At 35.0% G+C, this 22,363-nt stretch overlaps 1 protein-coding gene across 8 annotated transcripts in view; it reads right to left on the bottom strand.

The window, feature by feature from the left end:
• EXOC5 (exocyst complex component 5) overlaps positions 1-22,363 on the bottom strand; it is a 115,115-nt gene that overhangs the window by 53,860 nt on the left and 38,892 nt on the right. For 6 of the 8 annotated variants that reach the window (XR_009210165.1, XR_009210166.1, XR_009210163.1 and 3 more), the window contains exons 13-18: positions 16,333-16,441; positions 13,427-13,547; positions 12,092-12,178; positions 4,053-4,161; positions 3,664-3,879; positions 1,246-2,898 (exon numbers count right to left, since the gene is read on the bottom strand). Coding sequence is in view for 2 of the 8 variants with exons in the window: in XM_032134970.2 (XP_031990861.1) it covers positions 2,710-2,898; positions 3,664-3,879; positions 4,053-4,161; positions 12,092-12,178; positions 13,427-13,547; positions 16,333-16,441 (831 nt within the window). In the remaining 6 variants the exon portion in view is untranslated. Of the gene's footprint in view, positions 1-716; positions 2,899-3,663; positions 3,880-4,052; positions 4,162-12,091; positions 12,179-13,426; positions 13,548-16,332; positions 16,442-22,363 lie in introns of those variants that run through there. The other 2 variants (XM_032134970.2, XM_032134971.2) reach the window with 1 other exon arrangement.

Here is a 22,363-nt window from a genome sequence, read left to right as displayed (position 1 = left end):
CTCAAAATGGGACCAAAAATTGTCTTGGAATGGTCAGGTGGTCATCCGTCTAAAGATCCATCCAGCTACTATTTAATAATTCTTCATAAGGACACTTCACCTACTCCGGTTGACTGTCATTTTCAACATCATAATTTACATAAGGTAGGCTTCCTTTATTAAACTTGTATTCTGTATTTCAGATATTTCTCAATTTTAGAAAAACAATGCGCAGTGTGTTAAGAGTGTATTTTCAACTTCATTCAATGCATTACTAATATTGCATGTTAGCTCATATGGTATTGTGTAATACTGCAAAGACTGTACTTAGGAAAATGTTGGTTAAAGTTACCAATTATACAAAGCTCCATTCTCTACCTAAAATTTTACCATGTGCAACATGAAAAACATTTTACTTATTGATCATCTCTTCTGAGCCATACATTCTGGGTAAAATTTTGTGATGGCTATAAATATGAAAACACTTAAAAAATCAGAAAACAAAGAATGCATATTGCTTTACATGACACATTTTTTTTTTTCCCTTAGAGAAAGACCATCTGTTTAGGATAAATTTCTAGTCTTGTTTATATAGTCAAGTATTTTTTGCTAAAAAAGACAGTGAGAAGACCTGTGCTGTGAAAAATTTTAAAAATCTCCAATTTCAAAAAAAAATCATTTATAAAATTCAGGATGGATGGCTCTAAAATATAAAAAGAGTGAAATAAAAAAACAACTGCAGGGAATTTGTTTATTGAGCATTAATGTTAACACTTCTAAATTAAGTATTCACTTATGAATTGTCACTGTCCTATCAACGGACATAATAGAAAATATTGCACAGAACTCAAGCATGAAAATAATTAACAAAATAACTAAGCAACAAGTATATGCTTTACATTTTAAAAATTAATCCAAACAAAATAATTTGAAGCACTTCTCTGATTTGGAAGTCTTAAAATGTTATCTCATGTTTTATTTGAGATTTTTTTTCATTTTTTCTTTTTTACAAATTGACACTGTACAAAGAGCTTAAATGGCCAGTAAAACTACTGCCTTAAAATTGTTGGCTTTAAGTAACAGAGGTAAAATTTGAATTCACATCAGAGCTTTCTAAAATGGCAACAGTACAAGCATATGACCTTCTCTAGTAACCAAAACCTGTTCTGGCTCTCCCTTGGCTAGAAAACAAGACAGCCTTCTAAAGCTGCCATAATGTCCCAAAATGCTTTGAAAGAGGTCGGTATACTTCATTCCCTTGCTTACCTTGGTAACACTGGACTAAACAGAAAATGAAGAAAATTCAGTCAACAGTAACTTAAACAGTACTAAGTTAGCTCTGGACTTAGAAGGTTTGGTAAAGTTGATGACATTCAGAATAAGGTTCTCAGAAGAAAAGCAGTTTTCCACAAATAGGCTAAAAAACCTATATTAAAGAAAAAATGCCAAGAGTGAATTGAATACTTATCTGTTCCTAGAAGACTATGAACAACACAATGGGAGCTGAAACACTACATATAATCTAGAATGCATTCTCCCAGAGCAAGTTGATAAGGTTTATAGAATACTAATGGCCTTTCTAAATTTTCACTTGATGTTTAAAATTTTATAACTGATTTATTATGTCATCAAATTAAGCCAATTCCATTAAGTATATCCAAGTAGGAATAACTTCAGAAATGCTTTGAAAAAGGACAATGACAGACCTATAGACATGAAAAGCAACCAGTCTTTGCAAAGCTCATCTCCAAATCTATCAATTCTCAATTCCTCTTAAAATAAAAGACTAACCACATGTTCAGCCATTCCATCTAATTCAAGTTTAGCATTACAACAGAAATCTTAAAGGGCTTCATTGTTGCTAAACACTGTCAATATTTCTTATATGCACCATTTAGACTATACCTCACTTTTTTTTACTTCCCTTATAATATTAAAATAATGAATAAATATGGTCCTTTAGTTAAGGTCCTCCACCTTAAGTGGAATATAAAATAAGGTAGTTTTATTAATTTCTTAGTAGAATTGGCTTAAAATCTATTTACCAAATAAGAAATAGTAAACTTTTAAGTTTTACCCAGAAAGCAGAAGTATTCTGATCCACTCCTAATGTCTACATAAAATATTTCATCATTTTAGTTCAGTTTATGACATTTTTTAGACTAGATTAATGTACCTCAGAAAAAAATCCAAACTACAGAAAGTATGCTTGTTAACCTTTTGAAATAGGCAAAAAAAATTATTTACGAAAACCTAAAATAATTTGATTAACAATGGATGCTGAAAAGGTCATTAAAAACTGAGGAATAACAAATGTAGTTTTCCTGTATTTCACCTATTATTAATGGAAAACAGAATGGCAAAATTTCTAAATGGAATATGTTAAAAGTACAAGAACCGAAAACACTGGTAACATTCCCTTTGCCTTCTGACAGCAACATTTTCTAGGATGAAAACAGCGACACGTAGTTTTAGAGAATCTGAAATTTCTACATTCAAGAATGGAATTAAAATTCAACGTAAGGGGAAAAAAGCAAAATATAGCTAGTGGTATCCAAACTTTAAATAAAACCTCAAAGGTAAGTATGGCTGCTGTTTTGTTCCAGTCATTGTTTCACAAAATGTTGGCTGTGTCATAAGGTATCTCCTGTGCTATCAACCGAGGCCTGCTGAAGTACAAGACATTCCTCTGTAAAGGAACTGACATTGAATTCCTTTGTAAATTCAATCTCAGCTGAAGTGTCGAGCAAGGCGGGCAGATCTATAATCAGCACGAAGTTGTACGAAGGAATGAAGTATATTCTTGTCCAAATTAGCAAGTTGTTCTCCTGAGCAGACTTGCTTTAAATTATCTGGGGCAACTACCAGAAGATTGCAAAGAGCATGCAGAGTATCAAAAAGATGTAATACCATTGGAATCTGAATTGAGAGAAGAAAAAAGTAACATTGAAACAAAACAATTTCCAGTTTTACAATTAGCTTGTAACTTTTTACATACTGTCAGGTGGGACTTACTAGTGTGGGTGAAGTTCAACGTATTAGAATTTTTTAAAGATCACAAAGCATTAAAACTTAAAGATTTCAACAGTTAAATAAACTTGCTATAATATTTCAAAAAGATTCATGTGTTAATTCTCAATAATAACAATCATATATACTTCAGTGGACTACAACTAGTTATTAATATACATTTTTCATAATTTAAATGTTACAGAAAAATTCAGAGGGACATAAATTAAGACAACATTATTTTCCTAACATGTGACATATACAGCATTAGTCATGGATGTCAATAAGTCAAAGACTGTGGAACTGAAAATACACCATAAAGCAAAAATGGGTTTAATATTAAATATATGGGCCAGGTGTGGTGGCTCATTCCTGCAAACCCAGCACTTTCGGAGGCTGAGGCAGCAGATCACTTGAGCCCAGGAATAAGAGACCAGCCTGGGCAACATCGTGAAACTCTGTCTTTGGAAAAATAAAAATAAAAATTCAAAATTTAAAATTAAAAAAAAAAAAGATTGGAACAACACTGTTTCAGGTAGAATGTGATAATCTATCTCACACAATATCAACAAAAGTTATAAACCTTTCACTAACTATAAGTAAATAGTGATTTTTAATGATCTGACTTATGCTCCTGGGCCTATCTGCAAGTTTGATGTTTTTGTGTATACATACCTTGAAGTCTTTGGCACACTTCCTATATTCGGCTACATCACAAATTGCCAACATGCCACCCATACAACTGTAGGAATATTGTTGAAGGTGCTCATAGATAAGTCGATGAAAACGTACTCCAAGTTCCATCAAAACTGTATCCACATTCTTCCCATCCATGGAATTTTTAATCTTCTCTACTTGTTTTCTTACATAAGCACAGACTTTTACACAGGCCTATAAAAGTTTTTCTACACTCATTACATAGGAATGTGTATCAGCTTAGCTAAAGAGGAAATACATAGTTTCTCATTAATCTGTAAGTATAAACGGAAAAAAATCTAGGGCACAGTAGGATACACTAATGAAAATGTTAACAAAATATTAACACATTGAATCATTTTACTCACATTAGTATATTGAATCAAAACATTGTTTTCATCTTCTGGCTTAAAATCTGTTTTCTTCTGTTCTGCAGCCAAAATATGCTTCATCTGTCCAATCATACAATTTAATGTCCTAGAGAATTGAGAACACAACATTCTTTAACCCAACTAACTTACCTTATGTTTAATTATATTATTTATGCTAAATTAAATCAGTTATTTAATTTCCTATCTCCATAAAACTCTTTTACTATTGGTAAACTTTAGATATTAGAAAAAGTCAGCTCTAGGTCTTAATATGAAAGAGCTCTTAGTTTTATTATCTTTCTGCTCAAAACAGAGGGCAAAAATTCTTTGTGCAATACTCCAAGATTCAAAGATCTCAGAAGCCTGTCACTAATTTAATTCCTTAACAACTAAGGATTTTCAAAGGCAAAACCATATACAAGTTGAGTATCCCTTTCTCAAAATTCTTGGGAACAGAAGTGTTTTGGATTTTGAAATTTTTCAGATTTTGGAATATCTGTATATACATAATAAGGTATCTTGGGGATGGAACCCATTCTAAACACAAAATTCATCTATGTTTCATATATATCTTATATATGTAGACTGACAGTAATTTTATAAAGTATTTTAATAGTTTTGTACATGAAACATTTATGTTCACTGAGCCATCAGAAAGCAAAGATGTCACTATCTCAGACACCCATGTGGACAATCCGTGGCTGTCCGGCATTACCATCATTCCTGACTCTGAATTTATATGCTACCAATAAGCAATCATTTTCTTATACTTATTCACACATAAGTACTTAACAGTAAAAAAGGTGACACACCATTCATACAGAGAAAAAAATAACATATTTAAGGTAACCAAACAGCACAGTAACATCACCACAATACCTGTATTGCCTGTTAAACAACAACAAACAATGTAGCAGGTTTTCAGTCTCCACCTACAATGCTGTGCTTTCATGAAAAGGTTACTCTATCCTATATTTTATTTTTTTAGGTGACAAGAAACATCAGAAGCAGTTGAGAGACCAGAAAGCAGGACCTCCTTGGATGAGGAGATATTCTGCTGGTGGCTTCTTAAAAGTTTCCTCTGGAGTCATCTGCCTCATTAATAATGGTTTTTGTCTTAGAAGTCTCTGTTTGATTTTGTAAATGATATGACTTATTGTTCTATTATGCATGTACACTGCTGTACCTTTAATAAGTCCATTGCACATTTTCACCATGTAATCTACAGGCATTTTTTCTGCAGCATTAGCAACCTTACCTTGTCACTATTACCACAATCACCTTGATTTAGAACCATTTAGGCTATTTCACTACCAGTCCATGAATGAGCAACTGGAGTTTCACTGATGTTAAAAAATTCTTTGATATTCACTTCATCCAACTTACTGATGGACTCTAAACGTATTATTTTTTGTATATGTAAGAAGTCAGACATCACTTTTTTCTCACTTGAAATATGGAAATCTTCAAAGTCACCACCTTGTTCATCCTCCACTGAACACAGCTGAAGGCCAGAGGTTGTGCCAGGCATGCGTAACTGTCTTTAGTCACTGTGTTCCAAGCACTAGCAACAGCATATACGGCATCTTTCATGCTCAACTCATTTTGAAAACCTTCCATACTCCTGCCTCTGTTCACCATTGCTAGTATGCTGTTCAAGAAAGTGTTCTGAGAGGCCGAGGTGGGAGGATCACTTGAGGGCGGGAGTTCGAGACCAGACTGGCCAACATGGTGAAAACCCGTCTCTACTAAAAATACAAAAATTAGCCAGGCGTGGTGGTGGGTGCCTGTAGTCCCAGCTACTCAGGAGGCGGAGGCAGAAGAACTGTTTGATCTGGGAAGATGAAGTTGCAGTGAGCTGAGATGGCGTCACTGCACTCTAGCCTGGGAAAGACTCTGTCTCCAAAAAAGAAAAGAAAGTTCTGAGACAGGGTCTCGCTCCATCACCAGGCTGGAATGCAGTGTGATGATTGCTCACTGTAGCCTGGACCTACCAGGCTCAAGTGATCCACCCAACTCAGCCTCCTGAGTAGCTGGGACTACAGGCACATGCCAGAACACCTAATTCTTAAATTTTTTTTTGGTAGAGACAGGGTCTTACTATGTTGCCTTAGGCTGGTCCCAAACTCATGGGCTCAAGTGATCCTCCTGCCTCAGCCTCCCAAAGTGTTGGGATTATAGGCCTGAGCCACCATGCCCACCCAAGAAAGTGTTTCTATATTTACCCTTCATTGATCTAAAGATACCTTGGTCAGAAGACTGAATAGTCACATTTGGGAAAAAGTATGACACGAACAGCTGTCAAGGAATAACAAAATCTTGTAGTTGTTATCCAGTCCAGCTTCCCTGCAGTATGTGTAAGCCACTAGTACAAAATGTTTGTAAAACTAATCAGAAAAGACATCCCTGGTTATCCATGCCTTTTTGTTAGCATAACAGTGTAACCAACAAGAAATTCACTCCTTAGAAACAATGAAGATGCAAGCTTTAGCTTATTACAGCAAGCTTACACTTATACATGCCTGCTGCATTAGCACACCCCAGCACAGTTACTCTGTCCTTGGCGTCCTCAATTTCTGTAGCAGCCATCTTATCACCTGTATTGTCAGTGTCTTCTTGGGGCAGTAATGCCAAAATAGTGGTGTTTCATCAACATTATAGACTTATTCTCATACCAGATTTTCATCAGCAATAACCGTGGCAAACTCAGTAAGGAATTTCTCTGCTGCTTCATGACCAGCAGATGCTCTATCACAACAAACCTTTAAAAACGTAATGCCATGTCTGTTCTTAACTTCTGGCAAACGGCCCATTGAATAGCCATGATTGCCTTCAATTTTCAATTCATCATGATAGATCTTTGCTTGTTTCATGATCACCGTACCATTAAGTGGCAATGTATTCATTGCAATGCTGACAGATCCATTCTTTCAATACATAATCAAGATCTTCACTTTTAGATTTATGCAGTGTCTTTATATTTTTCATTAACTTCTGTTCATCACTTTCAGCACAGAGTTTCTCCTTCTGTTTCTTCAGGCAATATATGGTGGTCATTCCAATACCATACTCTTCTGTAAGACATTTCACACTTACACCGCCATCCTGTTTGTCCAACAGCTTTGATAAACATACGTGCTGCTAGGCATGGTGACTCACACTTGTAATCCCAGCACTTTGCGAGGCTGAAGTGAGAGGATCACTTGAGCCCAGGAGTTCAAGAACAGCCTGGGCAACATAATGAGACCCTATCTCTACATTAAAAAAAAAAAAAAATGGCTGAGTATGGTAGTGTGCATCTGTGGTCCTAGCTACTCAAGAGGCTGAGGTGGGAGGACAGTGTGAACCCAGGAATTCAAAGTTGCAGTGAGCTATGATTGTGCCACTGCACACCAGCCTGGGTGAGAGAGCAAGACCATGTCTCTAAACAAATTATTTTTATTTTTATTTATTTATTTATCTTTTCGAGACAGAGTTCTGCTCTTGTTACCCAGTCTGGAGTACAGTGGCGTGATCTTGGCTCACTGCAACCTCTGAATGCCAGGTTCAAGCAATTCTCCTGCCTCAGCCTCCCGAGTAGCTGGGATTACAGGCGCCTGCCACCATGCAGAACCAATTTTTGTATTTTTTAGTAGAGATGGGGTTTCACCATATTGGCCAGGCTGGTCTCAGTTCAAGACTGAGCCACTGTGCCTGGCCACAAAAAAAAATTTTTTTTAAAGATAAACAGGCTGAGTGCAGTAGTTCACACCTGTAATCCCAGCACTTTGGAAGGCTGAGGCAGGTGGATCACTTGAGGCCAGGAGTTTGAGACCAGCCTGGCCAACATGGCAAAACCCTGTCTCTACTAAAAATACAAAAAATTAGCTGGGCACGGTGGCTCGCACCTGTAGTCCCAGCTACTCGGGAGGCTGAGGCAGGAGAATCGCTTGAACCCAGGAGGCAGGGGTTGAACAGAGCCAAGATCACGCCACTGCACTCCAGCCTGGGCAATAGAGCGAGACTCCACCTCAAAAAACAAAAACAAACAAAAAGATAAACATAAATGTTTCCTCTTTTTCTTATCACTGTTAACCACAGGGGTATCTGTAGGCCTTTTTAAGATTCCATAACATCTTTATACCACAGAGCACAGAATAAGGAGAACAAAAAGCACACACAGTGAGTAATACACACAGGTCTTGGCTGCATGTGGGGCATTGTGAGCAACCTACCATTGGCATGTCCAGCCTACACACATGCCATTTTATTATTCTTTGTAGGCATGCTTGTTGTAGCGGGGGATTCGGACATGCACAGAAAGTATTTATCACAGCTGAAGAGGATTGGGAGGGTCTTTTTTCCCTTGGGGATACTCAAATAAACCGTGTGCTGTGCATCTGTATTTTGACTGTACCCTGTCACATGAGGTCAGGTGTAAAATTTTCCACTTGTAGGGTAATGTCAGCACTCAAAAAGTTTCAAGTTTCAAATTTTGAAGCATTTTTATTTTGAATTTTTGGATTAGGGATGCTGAATGTGTACGGAACGCTTCTGGTGGAGATAGGGAACTTATAAAGAATGGCCAAGGTTGGGAAAAACAGGTAGGAGCAACACTGAGTCTCACAGTGTAAGGACAATCACAAGGATGGATAAGAGGTACTAAAGATCCAACTGAGAAATGAGAGCATGGATTTGCAGTGGTACCAATAACATACATGTTATGTGATATTCTCCAACAGCGAGGAGCCAACCAGTCATGGGAATAAAAGAGACAGCATCTATCAGAGGTTAGGGTCTGTAAGACAGTTGTAATTGATGGAAATGTACTTTAGAGTATTTCAAGAAAGTAATTCAAAAGATGGACCAAGCACAATAACAAAAGAAATAAAGCTAGGAAAAGGATAATAGATTGGCATAAGTTGAAGAGATTAAGAGACAGGGGTCCTGCTGAAGTCAGAAAAATCCCAGGACCAGATGGCCTTACTAGTGAATTCTACCCAACATTAAAAAGAAGAATTGGCTGGGCACAATGACTCACACCTGTAAGCCCAGCACTTTGGGAGGCTGAGGCGGGTGTATTGCCTGAGGTCAGGAGTTCAAGACCAGTCTGGCCAACAAGGTAAAACCCTGTCTCTACTAAAAATACAAAAAAATTAGCTGGATATAGTGGTGTGCGCCTGTAATTCCAGCTATTCGGGAGGGTGAGGCAGGGGAACTGCTTGAACCAGGGAGATGGAGGTTGCAGTGAGCCAAGATCGTGCCGCTGGACTCCAGCCTGGGAAACAGAGGGAGACTCCATCTCAAAAAAAGAAGAATTAACACCAATCGTTCTCAAATATTTTCAAACAATGGAAGAACTGGTAACTCCTTCAAACTCATTTTACAAAGACAACATTACAGTGATACCAAAGCCAGAGAAGGACAATACAGGAAAGAAAATTACAGGCCATATCCCTGATGAATAAAGATGTAAAAAAAAAAAAAGAAAAACTAGCAAACTGAATTCAATAGCACACTAAAAGGATCATACACCATAACCAAACAGAATTTATCCCTGAGATTCAAGGATGGTTCAGCATATGCAGATCTATAAATGTGACAGACCACATTAACAGAATGAAGGATAAAAATCGTATGACTGTCTGACGATGAGAAAAAAAAACGCTTCTGGTAAAATTCAACACTCTTTCATGACAAAGACTTGCAAATAAATTAGGTATAGAAGGAATATACCTAAAGATAATAAAGATCATATATGACAAGCCCACAACTAATATCAAACTCCACAGTGGAAAGCTCAAAGCTTTTCCTCTAACATCAGGAACAAGAATAAGGATGCCCACTCTCACCACTTCTATTCAACACAGTAGTGGATGTCCTAGCCAGAGCAGTTAGGCAAGAAAAAGAAATAAAAGACATCTAAATTGGAAAGAAAGAAGTAAAATTGTCTCTTTGCAGATGATATGATCTTAGAGAAAACTCTAAAGACTCCATCGAAAAATAGAACTAATAAATAAATTCAGTAAAGTTGCCAGATAGAAAATCATCATACAAAAATCAGTTGTTTTTATACATTATCAGCAAACTATCCAAAAAAGAAAGAAAAAAAAATCCCATTAACAATAGCATGAAAAAGAATAAAATATTTAGGAATTAACCAAGCAAGTAAAAGACTTATACACTGAAAACTATAGAACATTGCCAAAAGAAACAAGTAAATGGAAACATATCTCGTGTTTAGGGCTTGAAAGAATGAATATTGTCAACCTGTCCATACTACTCAAAGCAATTCAATGCATTCCCAATCAAAATTCCAATAGCATTTTTCACAGAAATAGGAAAAAAAAACAGTAAAATTCTTATGTAACCAGAAAAAATCCTGAATAGCCAAAGCAATTTTGAGAAAGAACAAAACTGGAAGCATCGTACTTCTTGGTTAGAAAATATATTATACAGCAACAGTAATTAATGCAGTATGGTACTGGCATAAAAACAGATACACAGCCCAATGGAACATGATACAGAGCCCAGAAATAAATCCATCCATTTATGGTCAACTGCTCTTTAACAACAGTGCCAAGAATACACAATAGGGAAAGGATAGTCTCCTCAATAAATGATGCTAGAAAACTGGATATCTACACACAGGAAAATGAAATGACACCTTTATCTTATACTCTACACAAAAAAAATCAACTCAAAATGGATTAAATTTAATGTAAGACCCACAACTATAAAACTAGCAGAAGAAAACATAAGAAAAAAGTTTCTTGACATTGGTGTTGGCAATGACCTTTTGGATATGGCCTCAAAAGCACAGGCAACAGAAACAAAGACAAATGAGACTGCATCAAACTAAAGAGTTTCTGCACAGCAAAGAAAACAATCAACAGCCTATGAAATGGAAGGAAATATTTGTAAACCATACATCTCAGAGGTGTTCAACACCAAACATACAAGGAACTCAAACAACTCAATAGCAAAAAAATAAATGATCCAATGATTAAAAGCAAAGAACCTGAATAAAAATTTTTGAAAGAAGACATACAGATGGCTAACAGGTATATGAAAAGGTGCTCAACATCACTAGTCATCAGGAAAATGCAATCAGTTATCACTTCACACCTGTTAGGATGGCTCTTTTCAAAAAGGCAATAGATAACAAGCGTTGTCAAGAGTGCAGATAAAAGATGACATTTGTACACTGTTGATGGGGATGTAAATTGGTACAGTCATTATGGAAAAGTATGGAAATTCCTCAGAAACTTAAAAACAGAGCTACTATATGATCCAACAACCCCATTTCTGAATATCCAGGCATACCTTGTTTTATTCTGCTTTGTTTGATTGGTTTCACAGATACTGTGGTTTGTTTTGTTTGTTTTTTTTTTTTACAAGTTGCAGGCTTGTGGCAACGCAAGTCTATCAGTGCCACTTTTCCAACAGCCTGTGCTCACTTTGTGTTTCTGTGTCACATTTTGGTAATTCTTATAATATTTCAAACTTTTTCATTACTGCTAAATCTGTTATGGTGATCTATGATCAGTGATCTTTGATGTTACTATTTTAATTGTATTGGGGTACCACAAACCACACCCACATAAGACAGTGCACCTAATTGACAAATGTACTGTGTGTTCTGACTGCTCCAGTTAATGGCTGTTTCCCTGTCTCTCTGCCTCTCCTTGGGCCTCCCTATACCTTGAAACACAGTAACACTGAAACTAGGACAATCAATAATCCTACAATGGCCTCTAAGTGTTCAACTGAAAAACATCACATATTTCTCACTTTAAATCAAAAGCTAGAAACGATTAAGCTTAGTGAGGAAGGCATGTTAAATGCCAAGATAGGCCAAAGTAAAAAACTTCAAGATGCAATAAAAACAACATTCTAATAAGGATGAAGGCAATATGTAAAAATAAAAGCAAATGTTGTAGCAATATGGTGGAATTAAGATAAATATTTTTCTTCTCTACAAAGTATTTTCATGCTGCTATAATATGGTGTTTTTATAATTTAAAAAAATGCAAGAGATAAAACCAACAACTTGCCTATCAATGCCAGTATCCAATTTCATCTCCATTTGTTCAATTATTTCTTTTTTCTTCTGAAGGCATTCAGATAACTTAGGAGAAGAGCTATTGTATATTTAAAAGGGAAAAAGAATTATATTAATAGTCTAATATTTTCTAAAAGTTTTTCATACACCCATGTGTATTACATTATATACATTTATAAATACATCCATATACACACATTAATATTGTTAACAAATCCAAGAAGCATATAAGAAGGAAAGTAATTATTTAGCATTCACTATGCCCAATTCATTATAATAGACTAAAAACAACCGATTAAAAGGGAAGGAAGAGGACCACTTAAATTTGTTACTTTGATCTCTGAGGAGACATCTCTCAAGAATATAAATGTGACTTTAAAATTTTGGAATTATTTGGTTTTCTTTATAAACAATTCTCTAGTGTAATACCAAGAAAAGTTATAGACTATCATCACCAGAGTTTTAAGAATACAGTAAATCATACTATAAAATTTGGAGGGTAACAGCCAATCCAGCTGTATTTTTAAAAACCAGACAACCATATTTGCCTTCTGAATGCTATCAGAATGTCAAAACATTTAAAATATTAAGAAATAGGCAACCCTAATAATTGTGTGAATTCTCTGCTTTGTGGCATAACAGCTCTTAAAAAGTAAATTTCCTTTCAAAGTATGATTCAGGGATTACAAGCGACTGTTATCTTTGAGACTGTTTCTGGACTAGTCTTGGCATATCACTGTTTACAACAAAATGTCAAAAAATTTTATATGAATATTTTTCCTCTTACATAACAGTGCTAAAGAGATAATTTTGTAAAGCATGTTCACATATACACCATCTTATTTCTCAAATGCTTTATAAGTTCACATAAATTGATATGAAGATATAAACCAAACCTTACTTAATGCCTCATTAAAATCTGTCCTATTAATCTCACAAAATTTTTTGTATGTACCTTTACATTATAACAAGTGGGTATATGGACTTTGTCTATCAGATCTTTTAAAATATGTCAAATTTGCTGAGTTTCACTAAGCTGGAGGTCCTCTTTCACATGAGATTTCAGTTTTAGGTTTGTGACAGATTAAATCTTTTGAAATACACCAAAATTAATAATATAGTGGAAAGAGAAAACAGAAATGCAGGAAGAAACAATATCTAATGTTTTATTTCCTAAGAACTTTTATATTTTTATGTCATTCCACTTGTCCAGTTTGACATTTTTGTGAAAATGTATTTTTTAAATTTAATGAAAATATATGTAGATTATGTAGAATGCTATTAATAGTCACTGAAATATCAATGAAAATCAGATAATTTGACTAACCTTATTAGTGGCATAAGGTGATCATTAAACTGTTTGTCAAAAAGATGAAAAATAGTATTGGCCTGTTGCACAACGTCCAAAAAATAAAGATTTGCATTCCTAGAATCTGAAGAGGGAATTCCTAAAACCGGAAAGCATACATATGTTAGAATCATCCTTGAAGAACTTCATCTTGGCAACAGAAAAAAAGAATGTAGTTTTTTAATCTATAACATAAAATAAATGAAACTGCTGTTTTAATACATCAATAATGACTTCTGTGGACAGAAGAGGAAAATCAAGCTTAAGCTTATACTAGGTAAAACTCATCCAAAGTTATTTTTATGCCCAATGTTCACCATCTACTTAGCCTTGATGATTCACGTGAGCCATGAATACACCTCCACATATTTCTTATAACCAGGCCTCTTTATCTCTGATAATAGTTCGAATAATTTTCTCATTGGTTTTCCTCATTCAAGTCTCTTTACCTTTTATCCTAGATACTGCTGCCATAGTAATATCCCTAAACTGACACATTTCACTTACTGTGCTCTACACTATTTCCTCAAAAATACTCAAAATGTCCTCACTATCTACAGATTACATTCCTGATTTTATTCTGGAATTTATTCAGAATAAAATAAAAAAAGCGAATCAAGCCACTCCGTATTCTGACCTCAAAATGTCAGCTGACCTCTCTGGATTTCCATTTCCTCCTTTTTGTAAAGAATAACAGATGAACTCGAAGGTCCTAGATGTTTATGTTTCTAGCTAAAAGTAAAAGACTTAAGACACTAAAGAAAATATGCATAGCTAATAAGAAAATACAGGCTTGACACCTAGAGTTCTTTATAGGACAAGATTACCAACTGGTAAGAAATTGAAGGCTCAAATAACAAATGAACTTTACAAGAGAAAAACACAAAATCAATACATATGTAGAAAATATGAATCATTGTTATTAATGAAAGACATAAAAATTAAGGCAATATTGATGTACTTTTTTTCTTTATAGGCATCAGAACTCAGCTACAATGTATGTTTTTAACCACAAAATTAAAATTTTTAAAGAATATTCAATAATTACAGAAAAACTGACACACACAAACAGTCCAGCAGCGGCATAAGTTAGTAGGAAAAGAAACCTTTAGGAAAATAGTTTAAATCAAAACAAAAAATTCTTGGGAGGCTGAGGAGGGAGGATCACTTGGAGCCAAGAGTTCAAGAACAGCCTAGGCAACAAAGCAAGACCCCATCTCTACAAAAAAAGAAAAAATTAGCTGGGTGCAGTGGCATGCACCTGTAGTTATAGCTACTCAGGAGGCTGAGGCAGGAGTATTGCTTGAGCCCAGGAGTTCAAAGTTGCCATGAGCCATGAATGTGCCCCTGCACTCCAGCCTGGGTGACAGAGCGAGATTCTGTCTCAAAAATAAAAATAAAAATAAGGGCATATCACAATTATTATATATACACACTTTTTAAAAATTTTTAATCCCTTACTCAGTTTTATTTTTCTTCATTGCACTTTCTAATCATTTGTCTATCTTCTCCATAAGAATGTAAACTCCACAAGTGCAGGAGTAGGCATTTAATAAGCACGTGCTAAATGAATGAATTCTGATGAGTGGAGGCAGACATTAACAGATAAAAATTTCATTGTGATAAGTGCTATAAAAAAAGTTAATGCAATGATAAGATAATGAGGATAACTGGGCTGGGAGAAGAGGGCTACTTTAGCTAGGGTGATCAGCAAAGGCCTCTCTGAGAACATAACATCTTAGTTGAGATCAGATGATTGAAAAGCCAGCCATGAGAAAAGCTGAGGCAAAAGGATTCTGAGGACAGGAAAACACCAAGTGCAAAGAGACTAAGCAAGGAAAAACAATAAGGGTCAGAGTGGGCAGTGAGAAGAAATGCAATGAGAGATAATGAATACATACCAGGCCAGATAAAAAGTCATGCTTCTCTAGAGTTTGCTGTTGTTTTCCCCTTAAGAGTAATAGGAAACCACTACAGAGTTTTAAATAAGGAAATAATTAAACTAGCTATTACATGAAGTCAGTAATGTGGAGAGGCAAGAATGTACACAGGGAGACCAGTTACAAGTAGACAGAGATAATGGTGTTTAAATTAGGGTGGCATCAGTGAAGATGGAGAAAAGTATATGAATTTGACTTATGCCTGGAAGTATATTGACAGGATTTGCTGATGGATTGGCTATCAGGATTTCTGAAAAAGAGGAACTGAGGAACTCCTGGGTTTTGTTGGGGCTTGAGCAAGTGGTAAATGGTAATGCCTTTTAAAAAACTGACATACAATAATCATGCATATTGGTAATGCCTTTTAATGACATGGGAAGAATGGGAAAGGAACAGGTTTAGAGGGAAGATAAAGAGTTTAATTTGGGATATGTTAAGTTTGAGATGACCATTGAACAGGTGAAGTAGACAACTGAATTAATGAGACAGGACTCTGGTCATTATTATGCTACTAATACTAACTACTAAGACCAAAAGACCACAAGCAAATTAAGAATTTTAATTTGAATCTACTTTTTTCCAGACTTAGTTTTTAATACTTCTCTTTCTAAGTCTTACATTACTCAATTCCCCAATCAGAATTGTTTTCGCCTTCATTTTGTTCCTCGACATTTTCTAACTTACAGCATTGTAAGACATTGTGTCATACATTGTAGTGACTTATGTAGCTTATTATTTTATTATGCCATATGTAAACAATATGAGACAACCATTCTGTATAGCTTTCAGCACCTGGCAAATCCTTGCATTATAAAAACTCAAACTTCATTGCACTGAACTGAATTTGACACACAGAGATGATTATACGCAAAACAACATTATGCATATAGTTTAACCAAGCAGGATCAAAAGAATTTAACACAAGTGTAACACAAATATACTTACCAGCAAGTCCTGTTTCCAAAGCATAATCAATATGCTCAATACATAAAAATTCCACAAGAATGGTAAAAATTCTGAAGGCATTCCTTGGTAAGTCAGAAGGATCAGAGAGCTTAAAAACAAAAACCAAACAACATCATTCCTCAAGTCTACCTTCTGAAAATGCCAATTTTTTTTAAGCAATCAATTTTTTATAAGATGTAGTCAGTGTTTCAGGTATTCAAAATAACTCACAGCTCCCCCCATATTGTGTGCGCATGCACAAACACACACGCACACAATTACAATGCTCCATGTTTGTCTACAACTCTCTAGACTTAGAGCAATGTTTTTCAAAGTTGGATTGCAATCCATTAGTGAAATCCAAGTATACTTTCATAAAATGTATACCCCCCACACATATATATACACACATATATATATATGCAGAACTAACATGTAAAATGCATTTCTTACTGTGGGCCAAAGACGTTTGAGAGCCACTGACTGAGCAAAGAACAGTCTAGTAAAACTCAGAACAAAAAGAATTCTTTGTTTTACTGGGGAGTGGAGATGGAGAAATTAATAACGGATGCACCATAAAATATGACTGGCTCAAATAATGGTTTTATCATTTTCTGATTAAGTGAACCTTTGAGATGTTATTTAACCCCACCATGCCTCAATTTCTTCATTTGTAAGATGGGAATAGTATTAACAGTACTTACATTCTAGCCTTGGGGTGAGAATAAAATACGAAAATAAGCATAAAGTGTTTTTAGCACAGTATTTGCACATAGTGAGCTTACAATATTCATTTTGGTGCTGCTGTTGCTGTTAAACTAGCAATTTAGTAAAATAATTATTAGTTATGCTGGGAAAATAAAATCCTTTTTTAACAGTCAGAAAATTACTCTTGACTTCTTATAATTGCTTTCTATATTATTTATACATTGATTTCTGCTTCCGTCAAACCTATTTGTAGTCTTCATTCATGTGTCCTCTTGGGGTTAATATTTATTATCTGATGTATTAAATTAGAAGTTGATAGGAATTCTATAACCCCCTTTGAATTCTCACTGATTATAAATATTGAATTGGTATTACTCAGCTTCCTTCCTGGTCTTATTAATACTACCCCAACCTTTACCCCTCCCTCATCAGTCTCTCTATTCCAATATTCACCCTCCTCCTCTAATCACTGATGCTCAAAAAATGCTCTTACCTTCTTCACAAGACATTCTTACACTCCTCCTATTTACATCCAAACATCCATGAGTAATAGACAGAAGAGGCAGATGGAAAATTGGTAAGGATATAGAAGACTTGAACAACATAATCAACTAAGCCTAACTGACATTTATACAATACTCCATCCAACAACATCAGCATATATGTATTTTTTCAAGTGCATACAAAAAAACTGGACCATATTCTGGGCTAAAAAAAACAGAAGTCTTAATAAATTTAAAATGGGTTCACATCATACAAAGTACATCCTCTGACTACAATGGAATCAAATTTAAAATCAGTAACAGACATCTAACAAATTCCTAAATATCTGGAAACTAAATAACATATTTCTAAATCACGTTTGGGCCAAAACAAATCAAAAGCAAAATTAAAAGGATTTGAACTGAATAAAAATAAAACACAACATACAAAAATTCTGGGGATGCAGCTAAAATAGTATTTACAGGGAAATTTGTAAGACAAAACACTCGCATTAGATTAGGAAAGAAGAAAGTTCTCAAATCAATGACCTCAGCTTCCACCTTAGAAAACTAAAAAAACAGGGGGGTTGGGGTCAGGGTGGGGATAAAACCCAAATAAGCAGAATAACAGAAGTAATAAAGAGTAGAAACTGATGAATATAAAACAGAAAAACAACAGGGAAAAATTAATGAAACCAAAAGCTGGTTCTTTGGGAGGAAATAAATCAGTAAAATGAATAAACCTCTAGCCAGATGGATCAGATAAAAAAAATGACACAAATTACTAATATTAGGAAAGTGGTGACATCACTACAAATTCTACAGATATTAAAAGGATAAGAAAATATCATGAATATAATTTTATTCCAATAAATTCAACAACTTACGTGAACTACACAAATGCTTAAAACATACAAACTACCAAAGTGGACTTAAAAAGAAGTGGATAACCTGAATTGTTCTGTATCTACTAAAGAAGTTGAATTTGTAGTTTAAAATCCTCACACACAAAACAATTCAGGCCCAAATGACTTCACTTGTGAATTTTACCAAAGAAAGAAAGAAAGAATACCAATTCTACGCAAACTCTTTCAGAAAATGGGAGGGGTGGTGGAAATATTTCCCAAAACATCCTATGAGGCCAACACCCTGATACTAAAACCAGACAAAGACATAAAAAGGAAAAAAAGCTGGGCACGGTGGCTCACACCTGTAATCTCAGCACTTTGGGAAGCCGAGGCGGGCGGATCACCTGAGGTCAGAGGTTCAAGACCACCCTGGCCAACATGGCAAAACCCTGTCTCTACTAAAAATACAAAACTCAGCCAGGTATGGTGGCAGGTGCCTGTAGTCCAGCTACTTGGGAGGCTGAGGAAGGAGAATCGCTTGGACTCAGGAGGCGGAGGTTGCAGTGAGCTGAGATTGTGCCACTGCACTCCAGCCTGGGTGTCAGAGTGAGACTCCGTCTCCAAAAAAAAAAAAAAAGAAAAAAAAAAAGGCCAATATCCCTCATGAACACAGATGTTAAAATTCTTTACAAAAGTTTAGCAAACCTAATCCAACAATATATGACAAAAGGTCAAAGGTCAATTGGTGACCAATTGGAGTTTATCAAAGAAGGAATGCAAGGCCAACATTTGAAAATCAATCACTATAATTTACCATATTAACAGAATAAAAAAGTTTTGCACAACATCTAACATCTAATCCTCATAGAACCACTCAGCTAAGTAGGATAAAATAATTTTCTCAATCTGAAAAACAACATCTATGAAAAACCCAATTAGTATCATACTTAATAGTGAAAGACTAAACGATTTATTCTTAAGACCAGAAATAATGCAAAGTGTTCACTCTCACGACTTCTATTCAGCATTGTACTAGAAGTCTGGCCAGTGCAATAAGGCAAAAGAACAAATAAAAGACATCTATATTGGAAAACATAAGTAAAACTGTATTTATGGGCTGATAATATAATAATCTATACAGAAAAGCCAGTGGAATCCACAAAAAAAAAAAAAGGCAAATAGAACTAATAAGTGAATTTAGTTAGGTTGCAGGTCTAAACCCAAAAGTATCTGAGACAAGTCTCAATCAATTTAGAAAGTTTATTTTGCTAAGGTTAAGCACATTCCTATGACACAGTCTCAGGAGGTCCTGCCAACACGTGCCCATCTAAGTTGGTAGGGGCACAGCTTGGTTTTACACATTTTAGGGAGACATGAGACATCAATCAATAGGTACAATAGGTACACTGGTTCTGTCCGGAAAGGCGGGACAACTTCAAGGGGTGAGAAGGTGCTTCCAAGTTACAGGTAGATAAGAGACAAACAGTTGTATTCTTTCGAGTCTTTGATCACCCTTTCACTGAATATACAATTTGCATGTCAGAGGTGGGTAGAGGAATAATCACTTATGCCTTAATCTAGCTCAGTGAATCTACATTTTTACATAAACAATAGGACAGAGGAAGCAATCAGATATGCATTTGTCTCAGGTGAGCTGAGGGATGACTTGCGTTCTCTCCTTTGTCCTGCAACTGTGAAGATAAGCTATCAATTTACATTGCCAAGGTGAAATTCAATAAAACCGTTTTAGGGGAAAGATCTTGAGGCCCACAAGGAATTTCTATCTTATTTAAGAATAAAATGGGAGGCAGGTTTGCCTGATGCATTTTCCAGCTTGAGTTTTCCCTTTGGCTTAGTGATTTGGGGGTCCAGAGATTTATTTTCCGTTCACACAGGATATAAGAGCAACATATAGAAATCAATTGTATTTCTATATACTAACAACTAAGTTAAACTAGAAATTAAATATAAATCTTAAAAAGACCATTTACATATGCTATAATGGGATCAAAATATGTCAATTCTCCCCAAATAGAACTACAGAGTCAACGTAATTCCAATCAAAATCTCAGACTTTTTCTGAAACAGACAAGCCATTATAAGACATAATACAAAATTATTTATATAAAAATGTTAGAGGACTTAGGACTTACACTACCCAATTCAAGACTTATTATAAAGTTACAGCAATTAAGACAGTATAGTACAGGCATAAAGACAGACCAGTGGAACACAAGAGTCCAGAAACAGACCCACATATAAATGGTCCACTGATTTTTGACAAAGGTTCTAGAGTAATTCAGTGGGGAAAGGATAGCCTTTTCAATAAACGAAATTGAAACAACTGGATGCCTAACTGTAAAATTATGAACTTTGATCCACAATACTGTATAACTTAACTCAAAATTGATTATACATCTTAACATAGAGCCTCAAACTATAAAACTGCTAGAAGAAAACACAGGAGGAAAACTTTGTAACCTTTGGTTAGGCAAAGATTTCTTATATATGACACCAAAATCACCATCCAGAACAGAAAAGTATTATTAAATTGGATGTCATCAAAATTAAGAACGTCTATCCTTAGAAATACTGATGAGAATAAAAAGACAAGCCACAGGCAGAAAAAAAATGTGCAAATCATATCTGATAAATTGTAACAATATAGAGTGCTCAAAAAATAAGAAAACACACGATTGATTTAAAAATGCACAAAAGATCTGAACACTTCACCAGAGAGTATATATTGACGGCAAATAAGCACATGAAAAGATGCTCAACATGAATCATCATTGCATTAGGAAGATGAAAACTAAAACTATAATCAAATATCACTACACACTATTAGTTTGACAGCTTCCTAAAAAAAAAAAAAAAAACCATATGATTCAGTCATATCAATACTAAGTATTTTTGAGATTTATTCATGTTGACACATGTAACTCTACTTCACTCATTTAAATTGTTGTATAGTTTTCTACTGTATGAACAACACCAGTTTAACAATTCTCTTTTTGGTGGATACTGAAAGTTTGCTTTTAATTTTTCCACATGACAAGAAATGCTGTTATGATGTTACACATATCACATGAACCTATGAGTTTCTCTAAGAAACTGCCAAATTAATCCTCAAAATAACCATACCAATTTCACTCCCATTGGCGGTGTGTGACAACTGCTATTGCTCCACTTCCTTAACAACACTTGGTCATCACACTTCTTAATTTATCCCAACCTAATGAAAATGGGATGGTAATTCTCTTATTCTAAGTTGCATTTTCCTATTAGTGAGACTGAGTATTGTACTAGTGATTAACATTTTCTTTTTTGTAAACTGCATATGTGTATTCTTTGACTTGTTTTCTATTGATTTATATTCACATGTATAATTTACTGTCTCAGTATAAATACAGATTATATACATCAACATAAATAAGACTGACTCAACTCTCAATCCACTACTTAAAAGCCATGTATCTCAGTTCTTTATCTGAAAAATAACCTCACAGGGTGGTTATATGATGAAATAAGTTTACATACGTATATGTATATATATACATATACGTATGTAAACTACATACAAACAAGATATATATACATACACACACACACACACACACTTAAAATGCTTAGAAAAGTGTCTGGCACTTCTCAAAAGAAGACATTTATGCAGTTAACAAACATGAAAAAAAGCTCATCATCACTGGTCATTAGAGAAATGCAAATCAAAACCACAATGAGATACCATCTCACGCCAGTTAGAATGGCAATCATTAAAAAATCAGGAAACAACAAATGCTGGAGAGGATGTGGAGAAATAGGAATGCTTCTACACTGTTGGTGGGAGTGTAAATTAGTTCAACCATTGTGGAAGACAATGTGGTGATTCCTCAAGGATCTAGAACCAGAATTACCATTTGACCCAGCAATCTCATTACTGGGTATATACCCAAAGGATTACAAATCATTCTACTATTAAGACACATGCACACG

This window comes from Hylobates moloch, unplaced genomic scaffold (assembly GCF_009828535.3).
Source record: "Hylobates moloch isolate HMO894 unplaced genomic scaffold, HMol_V3 SCAFFOLD_16, whole genome shotgun sequence".
Classification (NCBI taxonomy): domain Eukaryota; kingdom Metazoa; phylum Chordata; class Mammalia; order Primates; family Hylobatidae; genus Hylobates; species Hylobates moloch.
The sequence above is the reverse complement of the archived record's forward strand: the minus strand, read 5'-3'. Positions and strand labels throughout refer to the sequence as shown.